The sequence below is a fragment of the Peromyscus maniculatus genome, chromosome 3 (genome assembly GCF_049852395.1).
Source record: "Peromyscus maniculatus bairdii isolate BWxNUB_F1_BW_parent chromosome 3, HU_Pman_BW_mat_3.1, whole genome shotgun sequence".
In the NCBI taxonomy this organism is placed as follows: Eukaryota; Metazoa; Chordata; class Mammalia; order Rodentia; family Cricetidae; genus Peromyscus; species Peromyscus maniculatus.
Window position 1 is genome coordinate 30,823,568 of NC_134854.1, and position 17,370 is coordinate 30,840,937.

The 17,370-nt window shown below is 36.4% G+C and overlaps 1 protein-coding gene across 1 annotated transcript in view; it reads left to right on the plus strand.

Annotated features, from left to right (window-relative positions):
- Window positions 1-17,370, plus strand: part of Sema3d (semaphorin 3D) — a 191,657-nt gene that overhangs the window by 83,483 nt on the left and 90,804 nt on the right. The window contains exon 3 of the mRNA XM_042272919.2: window positions 4,257-4,417. Within this exon, the coding sequence (XP_042128853.1) occupies window positions 4,257-4,417 (161 nt within the window). The remainder of the gene's footprint in view (window positions 1-4,256; window positions 4,418-17,370) is intronic.

Below are 17,370 nucleotides of genomic sequence, written 5' to 3' on the forward strand. Positions count from 1 at the left end.
TGTGAATGAATGTATGTATATGCAGTGATCCAAGAGTCTTTGCTGGCAGGATTCTCTAATACCATAATGTGAACACCTGGCTCAGTGATCACATAGGCTATATAATTTTTGTGTAATGAATATTCTTTTAATGTTATCTGAATATATCTTAATTTCTCTAGTTTTCTCTAGTCTAGAAGATATGATAATGTGTTTCTTTAATAAAAACTTGTTTGGCCCAAAGTGGAAGTTAATGCTAATATTTGGAACAACAATATTTACTAACATTTTCTCATTTATGAGTTATAACTTTAAGAAATGCTATAAATTATCTCTTCTACTTGTTGAGAAAATTATATAAATTTGGAAGTGTTATGATTTCTTTGCATAGATTTCACATAAATGTTAAAAGGAACACATCATCATCCCTGTAGTAGTTGATCAACACATAGCATGTAGGGTGTGCCAACTGTTATTCTAATGCCAATTTCACACTAATTCCTTTGTTCTACAAGCAGACACGATGCGCCATATACTTTCTGTTATCTTCTTTTTGTGTATTAGGAAGCTGACACACGGAAGTCAAGGGACTTGTCCTAGGTCACTAAATCACACTGCCAGTGATTTGTCAGCCACAGATAGGACCCTAGTGCTTTGATCTAACTCTTGTACTATTGTGCTATTACTTTTTATGCTAGGTCATGTTGCATTTTGTAATTTTCATTGCAATCCATGTTTCAGAATAACCATTAGTTTTGGAAAATTGAAGTCATGAGGGTTTATATCACACAAAATACTAGTTAAGTGAGAATATACTCCTGGGAATCTCTTCAAATACTTTTGATTTTTCACATTTCTACTTTTACTAAGGGAAATCCCAAGGAAGATACAGATTTGCCTGATTGAGTGAAGGTTTGTGTGTTCTTTTAAGAGGCTTTAATCATGTCTGTCCTAGACATTCCCTTGATTCCACTGTATTCTTCTCAGTTCTTACAACCAGTATGGAATGTTCATTGGAAATGAGCCAAAAACATAGGACCTTGGCATGTGGAGTTGTAAAATTATATTGCAATATTGTACCTCTCATATGAAAATGATATTTACCTCAATAAAAATGAGCATAGATTTCAATGTCCTTCTAGTGTGCATAAAATGTTCTATATAAATATTAATGAAATAGTCTTGTTTGATAACTACAGTCACTTAATATTTCTGATTGTGCTACCTTATAACTTTTTCACATTGAAATTAAAATTTTCAAGTCTATTTTAGAAATTGAGTAAAATAACAATTGTTCAATGGAAAGTAGAGGAGAGTATTAATTAATAGTTAATTACTACAAATTATCAGCTTTTTAAAATTTTTCATATAATTAACCTCAATAAAGTAGTTAATTTGTTATTGCTACCTTATTAGTGATCAGTATTCTAGGATTATAGAAATATAAGCTACTATTGTAGGTACTTTGGTTAAAAGAAATGTATCACAAAGATCTAGTATACTTAGAAATGTCTGTAATGATTGTTGCAAACCAAAAGAACTGAACCTACAGACAGGTCACAAAGAGAATGACTAGGAAGTACAGTATAATTATCGTGTTTGACACAATAGAACATAACTGCAGAATATGCATTTTCATTTTATCAAGATGAAATGCTTTCATTTGTGACGTTAGAGTTGTACTAACTCATTCAAATGTCACATCCAGCTTTCCATTTTTGGCTCTATTTCTAGTTTCAGGCTGTTTACAACTTTATCTGAAATATACATCTGAACATGAAATGTACATCTGAAATAGTAAGAACGTGTGCATTGCTAGGAGAAACAATCTCACATTCAACTCCCTGATCTTTGACTTTTCCAGTCTCCATAATGGTCCCTGAGCAATAAGTTGGGAGCTGTTTTGCAGATGTTTCCACTGAGACTGTGCTTCACAACTCTTCCTTTTGATTCACTATGTTTTCTACCATGACTTTCTGTTGCAAAGAATACCCATAGACTCACCAACATGACTGCCTACACATGAACAGAAGAAGGAGAATAGCAGACATGCTAGAGTGGGTGGGGAAAGACCAGGAGGCCTCAACCTACACGAAGAACTGCAGACAGCTAACCAATGCTGAGAGCAGAATAATAGTCTTCCCCGGGGAAGAGCAAACCAATTTGTCATCCAATACTAAATGGTCAGCTATGAAAACATACATACAAGTAACATTATCCAGACATAGACTGAGCAGGTGGTATTTATGTATTTAGAAATGTATATACATTAATAAGTACATACATGCATATAACAGTAAATGAAAAAAAAAGCCCATTAACTTGAAAAAGAGAGAGAAGGGGTATATGGGAAGGTTTAGAGGAGAGAAAGGGAAGGAAGAAAAGATACAATTATACTATAATCTCAAAAAAAGGAAATTAAAACTATAGTGAAAACCATGAAAATAGTGCACCAACCTAAACCCCACCCCAAGTGGGAGGAAGAGGTGAGGGAGAGCTAGCTCGGTGGTCTTTCAGAGGCTGAGACTTTCTTCCCAGCCTCCACCACTCATAACTGCCTGTAATTCTAATTCTAGGAATAGCTGGCACTGCTGGCATCTGAAGGAACTGCACACACATGCACACACCCCAACCCCACACACTTAAATATTAAAAATTAGCCTTTAACTTGTTACATTTTTTAAAATGTGTTTTATGTTCATGAGTATATTGCCTGCATGTGTATTTGGGCACCATAGTGTGCCTGGTGCCTGCAGAGGCTAGAAGGGAGAGCCTGATCTCTTGGGACTGTAGTTCCAGGAACTTGTGAGCCACCACATGGGTGCTAGGAACCCAATCCACATTCTTCTGCAGAAATAACAGGTGCACTTAACACAAGGTCATTTTTCCACCTCTCCAAATCAAATTTTACTTACAAAAGATTTTTCTTTCAGATCTTGAAAATAAAAAAAAAATAGAAGTTATAGACAAGAAAGTGAACTTTTTTGTTATTTGTTTTTGTTTTGTTTTGTTTTGTTTTGTTTTGAGACAGAGTTTCTCTGTGTGGTCTTGGTGCTTGTCCTGAATCTCGCTCTGTAGACCAGGCTGGCCTCGAACTCACAGAGATCCACCTGGCTCTGCCTCCCGAGTGCTGGGATTAAGGGCGTGCACCACTACTGCCTGGCAGAAAGTGCACATTTTAAAACACCTGTCTCATAAGGGTCAGATATCCAAACTGTAAAAAGACCTACCAAAATTCAACAGTAAGAAACATGTAATTTTTAAAAGAATAGAATCAAACGCATTAATATCCAATAAGGACATTAAAAGAGCAAATAGGCATATGAACTCATACACCATACCAGTATCATCAGAGAAATTTGAAGTAAGATAACATAACAATGCGTGCCTCTTAAGAGGGCCACATCTACAACGGTGGCATCGTCAATGCTAGCAAGAACAACAGGAACATGCATCTATCACTAGTAAAACACAAATTGATTCAGACATCCTAGAAAGAGTGCTGGACAATTTCTAACAAAACTAAATATGTAACCAGACAATTGTTTCTTGTGCTTTACTCCAAAGAAATCAAGAATTTATGTGCACAAACACTTTGTATGCATATATTTTATTTGTAGCAGCCAGAACTTGGAAGCAACAAATTAGCCCTTCCTGTGGGTGAAGGAACAAATTACAATATAAGTAGACAATGAAACAGTATTCACAAAAACAAATATCACATGCTTTTGACATGAATGATGGAGGACTGTTTAAGGAGAGGGAAAAGACCAAAAGATGGTAAGAGAGCCACGGCATGAAATAGGTGAATGTAAGCAATGTGAAATGTGAAATATGAATGAAAATGTAATAACAACACCATTATTTTTCATGCTAAATAAAATTTTTAAAAAGTGCAAGAAGAAGAAATGCCATGATACTTATGACACAGCTTTATACATTGTTGATGCAACTGAGTTTATCATTTTTTCAAATATTACTAAAGGGAAATGCTTTAAATTATATTTTAAGAGCTGCTTTTGCAATATTTTGTATTTTATAGTTCAAAGTTTTATATTAATTTTAAAATGTATTTCATACACAAAATAGAACAAATCAAATATTTAAGGCAAAGTATTTCTGAAGGAGTGTATATTAGACTCACTCCAATGTCAACACTGGAGCTTCCACGCTGCATAAGTATGTTCACAAAGTGGATCAATATGTGTATTTGGGCAGGTAAACAGATTTCATACTAAGAATTTTCCCTTCCTCTCCCTATTTTGACTTTTCTGTAGACTTGCTGCTTTCAAACAGCTGCATTCCCTTTTTGGGTTCATCTGAAGGACTGGATTTCCGGACTCTTCTTTTAGATGAGGAGAGGGGCAGGCTGCTCCTAGGAGCCAAGGACCATGTCTTCCTGCTCAGTCTGGTGGACTTAAACAAAAACTTTAAGAAGGTCAGTTTGTTTATATACATTATTGGTGGAGTCACTGAATTTCTTCTGTGCCTTCTGTCTGCTTTGTATTAGTGACACAGTGTCACCCAGGAGGTCTTACATGTGTCAAAACATTAGAAGACATTTAAAAACATATTGCCTCTGACAAACATTTCACGCTTTTACAGATTTCAGTACATATGCATATTTTGGGTCAATGAGTATAATATTAAAGCCATTGAAAACATGAATGAAGGCAGCAAAAATTTGTAAATATCTACTTATGTATTAGAAAAACAAGCATCTGTAATGAAATATGGCAAGTGAATTAATCAAGAGTAAACATGTATTTTACCTTAACATGCAACAATAAAATCAAAATTTTAGTAATTTTTAATTAATAAGTATTCCTGTGATCCAAGGCTGTGGTGGCATCTTAACATTGTTTGTCCATACTTTTATTTCACATTTGAATAAATTTCTACCAAGGCCTAATGATTCTGAGCTAATGACTCACAATGTTCCAACTATGAGATGATTAAGAAGTCTTATCATTTAAAGTAAATACAGAGAAAGAGAAAGGTGGTGTCTGTGTAAAATCCTCCAGCAACCATAACCCCACAGACACCAGTCTGAGCAGTTCATATAACCAGAAATTTTTGTAAGAGCTAAAGATTCCCAAAAAGTGACCATGAAGCCTGGTTTTAATGTGATGAAAAGAAAAGACATTGAAGAAGGCTTAAGAAGGAAATACTTGCTTGTATTACCTGCCCAACCCCGCTAACCATGTGGGAGAGGTGCCTCCCACTTGAGTCAGGGAAAGGAAACTAAGTCCAGGCTACAGCTTTGACTAGAACTAGTGAAATTCAGAGATGGGCAGAACATTCAAAACTATCTCTTGCCTAAACCAATTGTACAAAATATGGAACTGTGTCAACACAGAAGCTTTCTCTATCATCTATTGCCAATCCACAGACGGTGGAGCATTGACGGTGACCTATCCTGCAGTAGGGGCATTAAAGCTCACAAGGGTTGAATCTTTGGCTTACTTCTGGGCCCATTTAAATGAGAACCAGACTGGGCAAATTATATAGACCACAGAATGAGGCCAAAGCTCAAAGACAGATACTCTAGGCCTGCCCCCAACATCCTTTTGTGAAATACATGCCAAGGGGATAGAATCTATTTGGGGTGTACATTAACGCCAATCTTTGAATTGATTTCAAGTATCTACCCACTCCCCAATTTTTGACAACACAGGTCTGAAACTATCAGACTCAAGTATGACCTAGCTCAGTATGAACATTCAAAGGTGAGAAGTGGCTTGCTGGTGATGGTGCACACCTTTAAGGCAGGTGTGTCTCTGTGAGTTCAAGGCCAGGTTTACAGAGTGAGTTCCAGGACAGCCAGAGCTATGACACAGAGAAACTCTGTCTTGAAAAAACAAAACAAAGCTGAGAATTGTCTGTATTACCTTAGCCAAGTGGTTCTCAACTGTCCTAAAGCTACGACCCTTTAATACAATTCCTCATGTTTTGCTGAGCCCCAACCATAAAGTTATTTGTTGCTACTTTATACCTGTAATTTAGCTACTGTTTCTATCGTAATGTAAATATCTGATATGCAAGATATCTGATATACAACCCCAAAGTGTTCACAGTCAACAGGTTGACTGCCCTACCCCAAGTTGGAAAAGAACAACTAACTATCCCTAAGCAAGTTCTCCAAGACAATACCTCCAGAAGTATCCTATATCAGACAGAAAGCAATGTGCCATTGAAATGGACTTGTGTTTTGCTCTGTACTAGTTATAATGTGGATCTTAGTATACTCTTAAAAAAGTACATGTTCTTCTGACTATGAGATTTGGGCATTGGCCAGGTTAATATCAATTTTAGTGGCCAAGCACTGCCTTCCCCCACACAACCCCAACTTTTACAACACAGAGAAAGACTCCATTCACTGAGGTAAATTAAGATAATTAACAAATGGCTTTGTGTTGGAACTCAGGGATAGGCTGGGCAGGCCCTCATAACACTTAGCCCCAGACCAGTGTCAACAGACTTTTGAAAACGTGCTAGTATGAAGAGGAGGCATGAAGCCCGAATCTAGTGGAGTTTTATTCTGTCCAGCATCACTTCAGTAGGCAGTCAGTAGAAACATGGGCTTTGGGTCCTGTCTCCACACCATGGGCTCTGGATGTGATGGAGTCCTGTGGCCACACACAAAGCATAGTTCCGGGAGGTTTTAACTCAGTGATGATTCTCAGCAAATTGGACCTAACACCACAATGTCAAACCACAAGCAGGTGACAGTGGACAGGGTATATCCGAGCCACTCCAAACCCCAGCAGAAGCATGGGAAAATGGACTGCCATTCTACGGAGGGCACTCTGGCAGCTAATGAACAAAATAATACCCAAAGACAGGGTGCGATTGGGAGGGGATTGCCCTTTGTGCCGAAAGAGTGACAATACACACACAGCAGACACTCCAAACATGGACGTACACACCATCTGGTGCTAAATTAGAAGAAGTGACTACAAGCTTGGAAAATAGAAACGTGTCTTTACAGACAAGCCTAAGCAAAGAAAGACAAATTCTGAAGCCTAACAAGTATCTTTCTTCTGACAAATGCCAATACTTAGCAAGTTTTAAGACGTTTAATGAAGCTATGACCCACCAAATGCTCAAAAAATATTAGCTAGGATTAGTGAACTCTCGCATAGAAAAGTTATAAAATGGCTCTACTAAGATCTTACCTATTAGCAATTACTTTAAATTCAAAGGGAATAAATTCTATACTTAGAAGATATATAGTGCTGGATTAAATGTGGGACAGGCTCAACCATATGTTGCTTATAAGAAATTCAAATTACCTCAAAGGAAATATGTGGATTAAAACTAGAAAAATCTAATTCTAAGCAAATAAAGTTCAAGAGGAAACAGAGGTGGCTATACTTACATCAGATAAAACTGACTTTAAATGAAAAGTAGTAAAGGAGACATGAAAGACATGATAACAGTGAGTTCCACTCAACAAGAAGAAATGGAATTCTAACTATGCATGCATTTAACATCACAGCACCCAAACATATAAAGCAAATATCAATAGACTAAAGAAGGAGATAGACTCCCACTCAATAATTGTGGGAGACTTTAATGCCCCATTTTGGCAATCCACAATCATTCAGACAGAAAATGAACAGAAATTTAAGAGTTATAGTGAATTCTCAGCCTGACAAACATCCATAGAACATTTGATTCAGCATTCACACTTATGTGTTCTCATCAGCACAGCGAACACTCAAGTGTGATGATAGACTACTGGAATTCTCAACACGTTAGGTGAAACTAAAATCTTATCAATAATTATTCTTTTCTAAAAAAAAGAGAAAGCTAGAGACATTACACTACCTGAGTTCCAAATTTACGGTCAAGCTAGAGTCATCAAAACACCATTGCACTGTCATAGAAACAGACAAATGGACCAATGGAAAAGAACAAGCTAAGTCACTACAGACAACCCATGGGTCTACATTCAGCTGCCTTTCAATAAGGAAAACTTAAGCTGGGTAGTGGTGGCACACACCTTTAATGCCAGACTTGGGAGGCAAAGGCAGATGGATCTCTGTGAGTTTGAGGCCAGCCTGGTCTACAAAGTGAGTTCCAGGCAGCCAGAGTTGTTACACAGAAAAACCCCATCTGGCCCCCTGACCCCATAAAAAGGAAAACATTTTAATAAAAAGTTTTGAGAACTTGGCTGTGTACATGCAGAAGACTGGAGGTAGAAACCTATCTCTAGTTATAAAACTCAAATGAATAGTTAATTATAAGACATTAAAAAAAACTAGGTACCTTAGAAAAAAAAATGTTTCACAATATCAGAAAAGACAAAGCCTTTTTATATCTTTAGAACAAAACCCTGAAAGCACAGGAGGAAAAAGAAAATTTAGAGAAATGAAATTATATCAAATCTTTTTCTGAACAACAATATAAATAACAATCAAGGAAAAGAGAAAACGTATGAATGAGAGATTCTGCAAACTATAGAGAAAAGTTAATGAATAATAATATTCTGAATACATCAGCAACTCATAGTTTAATAACTATAAATAAATAAAATTAAAAGTGGGGAAAATGGAGGTAATATGGCTAAGTGGGAAAGTGCTTGCCAAATATATGTGAGGGCACACACTCAGTCCTAAACACTCATAGGGGAAAAAAGAAGGGGTCTCAAAACCAAACAAAAACATGACTAGCTGGTGTTAAAACTGTTCAAAATCATTAATTTTCAGTGAAATGTAGAACACTTCAGTAAGACTGACTCATATAAAGCATAGTTAACAATATGGAGAAAAAAAGAAATTTTGTACAATATTGATGAGCATGCAAACTGTTACAGTTACTATTGAAAACAGTATGGTGACTAGGAAACATTTGCAATTCCATTACAGAGGATATGGTGTCTCCTAATGCTCTCCATAGGCACTACACAAATATGGGCACAGACATGCATATAAGCAGAACACCAACACACATAACATAGAAATAAATCAATCTCTTTAAAAAATAGAACTAACATGTGATCCAGTAACTATCTAAAGGGAATCCATCTGTCACGATAATATCAGCCCTTCCATGTTTCTTACAAAACTGTTCACAATAACCAAAAAATAGAAACATGAATCTAAAAACTGTTCAATGGATGAAGAAAATGTGGTATATATACCCAATAGAAACTTCTGAGCCATTGAAAGAACAACATTCAATCACTTTCAAAAATATAGATAGAATTGGAAAGTATTCTGATAAATTAGATAAGAGATACAAATAGATACAACTAGTGCATGATCTTACTCAAAAGTAGAATTTAGAAATTTACCATGTTTGAGAGTAAACTGTGGTTATCAGCAGCTGGGAGAGTAGGGAAAAGAGAAGAATAGGAAAAGATGATCCGTGGGCACTAAGTCATCAGTGGACAGGAGTTAGCATTGCAGATGTGTGCTATCACAGACCAGTGGAATTGCATAAGTTGTGTTTCCGCAATTCTAAAACAAACATACAACAACAAACCAGGCACAATGATATACACCTTTAATCTGCATACTCAGGTAGCTGAGCGAGGACAATGGTAAGTTCAAGGTCAGCTGTGAGAAATTCACAGAAAAAATGGTAGACGAAGGGATTTTGAATGTTACTACATAAAGAAATGATACATGAGAAGACAGAGAGATTTAATATGATTTAAATATTACTTAATTAGTACACATGTAAAACATAAAGTGGTATTGTCCTCATTTTTAAATTATCATGTTTTAAATGTCAATTTCAATTAAATTTAAATGAAATCTTTAAAATCACAAAAGAAATGCATATTCAAATCCAAAATACAATTTCCATTATATCCTACAAGTTAACTAACAGTGCTGAAAATAAAGGTTTAGGTATTATCAATTAGTATTTTCAAAGAGTTTTCAAATATTATCCACAGTGAAACTGATCGATTCCAAGACCAGAGAGATTGAAAATTGAAAATGCAAAATGTGTGAAGAATTCTTAACCTGTGAGGCATCTGTAATTGTCAGTTTACTTATCTTCACAAACAGTAGAAGCCTTGTAAGATTCAGGTAAATCAGAGACAGTATGAGTTCTGTTTACAAGCCATCATCCAGAGACGTTGAACTACCTTATTGCATTCACACATAATGACCAGTCTTTGACTCTTATATGAATTAAATACCTTTTATGATGAAACACCAATGACTTGGCTTTTTGAATAAGGTTTGTTCTTGAGATTTTAGTCTGCATGCAAATGCTTATTTGCATATGTACTATTGTTGCTTGATGGACACTTGAATATAGGCAGACTTTCGCTTTGTTTTGCACTCTTTTTTGGCTTGCTTGGTTTCACTTCTTTGAGATAGGGTCTTACTCTTCAGCTCAGGCTGACTTACAGCCTCAGTGATCCTCCTCCTGCTGTCACCTCCAGAAGGCTGGCATTCCAAGAGTGAGAACAGTAGCTCTATACATTTTTGATATCTTGTGAGAGAAAATGAGTTGCTTTTGTTTTTGTTTTGAATGTTCAAATTTGCTAAGTGTCTTTGAAAGAAAATGTCTAAACATGCATTCAAGGAAGTTGTGTTTCTACAAGAAAAATGGGCAACTAAAATACTGCATGGAGTTTTTCCCAAATTCTCTGAATTTATTAAATAATAAAAGACAATCTTTTCAAAAGTACACTTATCCTGTAGCCTGTGTATTTAGTATTTAGGGTAATGTGAAATAAAAATAGTAGAATATGTACTAGAATTTAAGGTGTACCCTCCACTCTAATACTGTGGTTCCACTCTTTTTTTCCTTAAAGTTATATTTTTTTATTCAGGAATTTATTTTTAAAGTATTCATGATATCTGGTAATAAATATCTCGGTTTCCAGTAACTTCTTAGCAGAAGATGACACTTTCTACAAACAAAGCTAAAGAAAATGTTTTAATTTTGCATTTTTGCTTTCATATAATCTGGCTTACAATGCATTTTCCCAAATATGACTTGGTTTAGTATAATAACAAAAAGCAATTCATGCTTTTAAGGGAATCTGTTCTTGTTCTCTTCTCTGCCTTCAGGGATTGGAAGAAAAGGTTCATTTATCTGAACTGAGTGTATTAGATCATCGCTTAAAATAAGTTGCGATAGCACAACTTCCTTTTGTGACTATTTTAAGCATAACTTTCTTTGGCGATATTCCATGCTCAAAATGTGCTAATATTTAATAAAGTAAATGTTTATAAAATATATAGTTCTCTTATGACATTCTTGTAATAAATGAGTATTTGAATGCTTTATTCAATTAGAGGTTTTTCACATAACTGGAATTTCTTTGTACCTCTCTAAAACATGTAATTCATGAGAGAGTCCTATATGCATTAAAAACAGTTTGTGTTTATGTAGGCATCCACCATTTCAATTTGTATAAATCACTCCAGTGGTAAAAGGTACTCCACGGTAGCCAGCAAGTGTTGAGATGTAGTACTTCAGCAGTGTTTAGACCCATGGGTTTGCATTGGCTCAGTGCCCTTCAGTAATGATCCAGACTACTCTGTGAAGGCAACCACACATGTAGGGACTCGGAGGACTGAAGGTGTCCTTTGTGCACTTTAGAGTTAGAGCAATCTACAGCATATAATTGAGTTATGAGTGTCTGGTTGTTAATATTTTCCCAAGGGAAATTGAAAAAAAGTCTGTGCAAAGCACTCAATTGAAGACAGCAAAATTTATCATATAATGTGAATGTCAGCATCATATACTAACAAGATTGTTCCCACTGAAAAGTAGTCATTGTCATTCACAATTACAGAAGCACTTGTTGATTATAGTAAGAACAGAAATGCAACAATTATATTAAAATGAATTAGGAAAAACGTACTTAATGATTCCCTTCTTTACTCTTGGTCAGGCTGGTTTTTGAGCCAAGGACAGCGAATCGTGAAAATGTCAGCTTAGGTTTTTGGAACATTTTTCAGTACCTAGAAAATAAATGTTATGAAAATTGTTTTGTCATCTTTTAAATGTTCTGGGATTTAGAGTAAAAAGGCTCTGTCTGTGTTATTTTCCTTTTTTGGCAGTGGGCGGGTGGAGGAATGATTATTTCTGTAGAGAATAAAATTCAGTGCAAGTATAAATGTAATATGTATCATGGATGTGATGTTTCATAATTTAATCAGGATTTTCACAAACTGGTCCTTCAGTAAGGGGATAACCTGTGTATTCCTTCTAGGACAGGTTTTGAAACAGATAATGAACATTGAGTTTTGTCTTACTTCAACACTAGATCGAAATGGATATTTAAAACCACATAGAAGTGACCCTGTTTCAAGAGAAGGACATAGACTTGTACCAGTTGCTTAGTGCTTGTATGTATGTGTGTGTATTTTGTTAACCCAGACACCAACACTGAGATAAGATTCGTGTATGGAATATTAGTGAGTGTTTCAATTCAGCACTCAGGAGAGGGAAACATCAGTAGCAAAGATGGGGTTCAGTTCCAGCAAGGGCCTCAGCTGGCAGACCCAACTGAATGTGGTAATCCTTTTAATACATCCTGCTAACAGTACTGATATAAAAATATCAATCAACAAAGGTTTTATTATTATTTTTTTCTCACATCAAACCATTCATCATGGCCACTGGAATTAAAAATTTTAAAAATCATGTCTCTGTTGCTGGAGTTTTCTCCAGTCCTGCCTGGCCCACAGTCAGGACAAATCTCTCTCACCTGCCAGTCCTGCAGCCGCTTAGACCCAACCAAGTAAACACACAGAGACTTACATTGTTTACAAACTGTATGGCCATGGCAGGCTTCTTGCTAACTGTTCTTGTGTCTTAAATTAACCCATTTCTATTAATCTATAAGTTGCCACAGTGGCTCATGGCTTACCAGTATCTTACATGTTGCTTGTTATGGCGGCAGCTGGCAGCATCTCTCTGACTCAGCCTTCCACTTCCCAGAATTCTCTTCTCTACTTGTCCCACCTATACTTCCTGCCTGGCTACTGGCCAATCAGTGTTCTATTTATTAACCAATCAGAGCAACACGTTTAACATCAGAACATTCCACAGCATGTCTCTCCACTGTGTATGCACCTCTATCTGTCTGTTGCCTGGGAGCTTGAGTCAGCGGCTTCTAAGGCTTCTGACTCATCTTCACCCTGTTTCCAATGCTTCTCTCCTTAGTTAAGCATCTCCTTGTTACTTCACTTGCTCTGTCTCTGCTCTCTCTTCTTTTCCTCCATCCCAGTCTCTATCCTACCCCCTGCCTCCCTTTCCTTACCCAAAACCTACCTCTGTTTCTTCTAAGTAACCTGTTAATGCCTTGCAAAATGAATAATCTAGTCACAAAGGTTTGCCTTTACTGAACTTTCCTGTGACTCCTCACTTTGGTTCGTCTCCTTTGGATTCCTGAAGGCATTCATCCTGATGTAGTCTCTTGTAACAGATGGCTCCCAAGGCTTGGCCTCACCACCAGCTTAGGGTTTCCATTCACTATAGCATTCCATGAGTTTATAGGAGTGCCAGGTGTCTTATCTTGTGTAATTATTAAAACACCCCTGTAGATGAACTTCTAAACAGTCTTATTAAATAAGAAACACAGAGCCAAATACAAGAGATCAGAGAAATAGCGAATAGCCACGACTAGCCTTAGCTTACCACCATAGCGAATAGCCACGACTTGCTGTAGCTTCCCCAGCAAGAGACCTTCTTCTTGTCTAAGCTGTGCTTTTATTGTCTTCCTGTTCTTCTTCTCATCAACTCCAAGTCCAGCCACATGACTTCCTCTTCACTGCTTGTCTATACAGACCTCCAGATCTCTATGGTTGGTACTGGGATTAATGGTGTGTATCATCATGCTTGGCTGTGTTCTTGACCACGCAGAGACTCTACCTGCCTTGTGATCCAATTAAGGGCCTGTGATACCACTGCCAGACTTCTGTTTATGGCTATTTGACCTCTGATCTTCAGACAACTTTATCTATTAACATATAAATAAAATACCACATTTCAGCACAAATAAAATAACACACCCCCACCCAAGTATATGCTCCTTAAATGTAGGGTTCTTTCATATTGTTCATTCTGCCTTAGAAATTGTTCATTTCTGTGCTTTTCTTAAAGGGAATAACTAATTTATGTACTGTACTTAATGAAGAAACTTTCAGTTAACAATCAAATAACTATAAATATACACAGTTAACATGCTGTGTAAGGCAGCCTTGTCTTGTTTTTTCAAACTCCCCACAGTTTTGGATTTTCAGTGCCCAGTCTGTTGAGCATTTGTGTTGGGGCCCATGACGGTATAGGCTCTTATGCCCAAGTGCCTGGCGGATGCAGCTGCTCACTTTGTGTTACAAAGAAGACGAAAGTATGAAGAAGAGAGCAAGGAGCTCCCTAGCACTCAGCTGTTTCCCTACCCTTCAGTTTGTGAGCCATGGTCTTACCGTGAAGGTCAAGCTGACCTTGAAGTCACTTTGCAGTCTTAATCAAGTTCTGCTGTCCTGGCAGTGTCATTGGTTGAGGACTAAGCATTTGGACACATTGCAGATCTGAAGTATAGTATGAGACTAAAAAAATGGAAAGAAAAAAGAAACAAGTCTTTACAGCATATATTTATCCTAGCAAAAATATTTCCTAATCATACTAGAGTACAGAGCTTAGTGGCTATGGAGGTGGTGCTCAGCGTTCTACTGAGGTCCCAGTTCTTCCTGTCTGTCAGATATTCTTGATGTCAACACTGTCCTCACGTGGGTGCAAGATGATTTCAACAACACAAGCAGTTCACAGATTGATCAAGATACAGAAACAGGAGAAAAGATTTACATGTATTATGGTCCATTTATGGGATAGCCTTGGTGTTAGCATTATCTTTACCTTGATACAAAATTTGTGCAACAGTATAAAATGTTCTTATTCAAAGATATAGAATGAGAATGGACTTGCATGTGCTGTGGGTAATAATATTTTGTTTTATGCGGTAAATATTTGCAGTATAGGTGACATTGTTTGTAAAATTAAAATAATCAAAACTGACTTGGTAAAGTAAGAACATCTTTGGATGTCACTGAATATGTTTTTAGCATAATTTAGATGAGACAGTCTTACTTGCATTGTTTTGGTTTTAGTAATCTTGAGTCCTGAAATCACTGCTGCTCACTACATGGATAAAGCTGAAAATGTTTTATAAATGAATGTACTTTGAATATTTTTTTCTATTATCCTTTATAGGACACTTTTTTCTTCATTTCTTACACCCATTGAGCTTCTGCTATTAGAATGAATACAAAACTCATTCTGTAGTAGAATGTAAAATCCAGTTTTTATATAAATGTTTGCATGATTACCAACTTCATTAATTTTAATTTAGGATGAAAGACATAACATAATTATAAAATATTAGATGTGCTGTGGAATGTCTTTCTGTATGCTGTGAATATGTGTTGCTCTGATTGGTTGATAAATAAAGCTGTTTGGCCTATGGTAAGTTAGCGTAGAGGCAGGCAGGAAATCCAGTAGAGAGACAAGAAGAAGAGAGGCAGAGGCAAGGGAGACACCATCCCACCATCCAGGGAGCAGCATGTAAAACATACCTGTAAAGCTACAGAACATGTGGTAACATAAAGATTAATGGAAATGGGCTGAGTTTAGTTTTAAGAGCTAGCTAGCAAGAAAATTGAGCCATAGGCCATGGCCATACAGTTGATAATTAATATTAAGCCTCTGAATGATTATTTTATAAGTGGCTGTGGGACCATGGAGCCGCAGGACTAGGCAGGACACAGGAAAACTTCCAGCTACACAAATGATACTTAAATATCTAAAAGGAGAGACAGCTCATATATCACAGGAGGAATACAGAGAGGAGAAAAAACTCCATCATCCTTAGATTTGAACTAATTCAATATAGATGAGAGATTTTTTTGAAATATGGATATTGGTTAATTTTAAGTGGTTCATATTTGAAATTGGATCTTGATAAGTATTTTCTTTTGTTCAGTTAGGATAGGGAAAAACATGTTTAAGAAATAAAATGTCAAAAAATCTTGCCTCTTCTATGACTAGACTTTCTTTTTTTTTGGTTTTTCGAGACAGGGTTTCTCTGTGTAGTTTGCGCCTTTCCTGGAACTCACTTGGTAGCCCAGGCTGGCAGACCTTCTTGATTAAAATAAGGGAGCTGAGATTTCCTTCCAAAGCCATCAACAGCTTGTCCCATTTCTACAGTCATAAAGTACAGAGAAGAACGTCAGTGGACAGGAGGTCAACCATGCATGGGCAGTTTATTACTCTTCTATAAAGGATGCAGTAAGAACATGTTGCATTATGTGAAATTTTCCAAACAATCAATAAAAGTATTTTGTTGGGGAAAAAGTGATGTATTTGGATGTCAAGTTGACAAGATGGTTAACCTTGATGGCATTTAAAATCACCATGAAAACAAATTTCTGGGCATGCCTGTAAGGGATCATCTAGGTTAGGTTCATTGAGGTGGGAAGATCCATCCTAAATGTGAACAGAGCCATTCCATGGGCTGGGGTACCCAAAGTGAATAAAAAAAAGAGGAATAATTAAAAAAAGAACATCTTCAGTATAGACATTATAATAATGACCATACTTGGCATTTTTAAAAGAGCTTAAGGAACTATGGTTTCTAGACATGTGCTATTGGTTACTTTGACTGTAAATGAAGATTTTCTTCCTTCTCAGTCAACTTTAATCTGTACTAGTAATGATTCACAGGAAAGCTGGAGCTCTCTATGTATAAACTTTCAGTAGTAATATAAAAACTAATTCTCTTCCTTCATTTCACTTCTTTATTTTTACATCATCATGGCTGACAGTGTGATGAAATATCTAATAAATTCTGTTTAATTGTGTAAATTGGTGAGACTCCTAAGTTAATGAAATTGGGACATTTTTCTGTCTGAAAATATTAGGTGTTTTGGACCCAGTTCAAGCCTGTAAGGGTAGAGTGAATCTCACTCTAGATGCAGGCAAGTGTCACGGAAGGGTCTATTATACTGCACTACTGGAAAATGCCACTTCCTGTCTTCTGGCCTTGTCAGAAACTTAAAGTTGACTTCCCTTCATAAACAGATCCCCAGTTTCCAAGTCTGTTGTTTGGACATGGATGGGATAATCTAAATGAGTCTTGCCTATCAAATTTAAAGATTTTTGCATCTTTGAGCTACACTTCACTTAAGATTTTGCCTCAGTTAAAATTTCCCTTTGATCATCAAATTATACTCTCCAACCCCAAAAATAAGATCTCAAAAGAATGCTGTTTTAACTCCAAAAATGTCATGGAAGAGTTATTGTACATCATTCATGAAGTATTCCTATTGGAATTGCATGGGTAAGAAAATACTAATACCCTTGTTATTAGCCTCTGAAATATTAATAGAATCTATCGAGTACATTATTCTT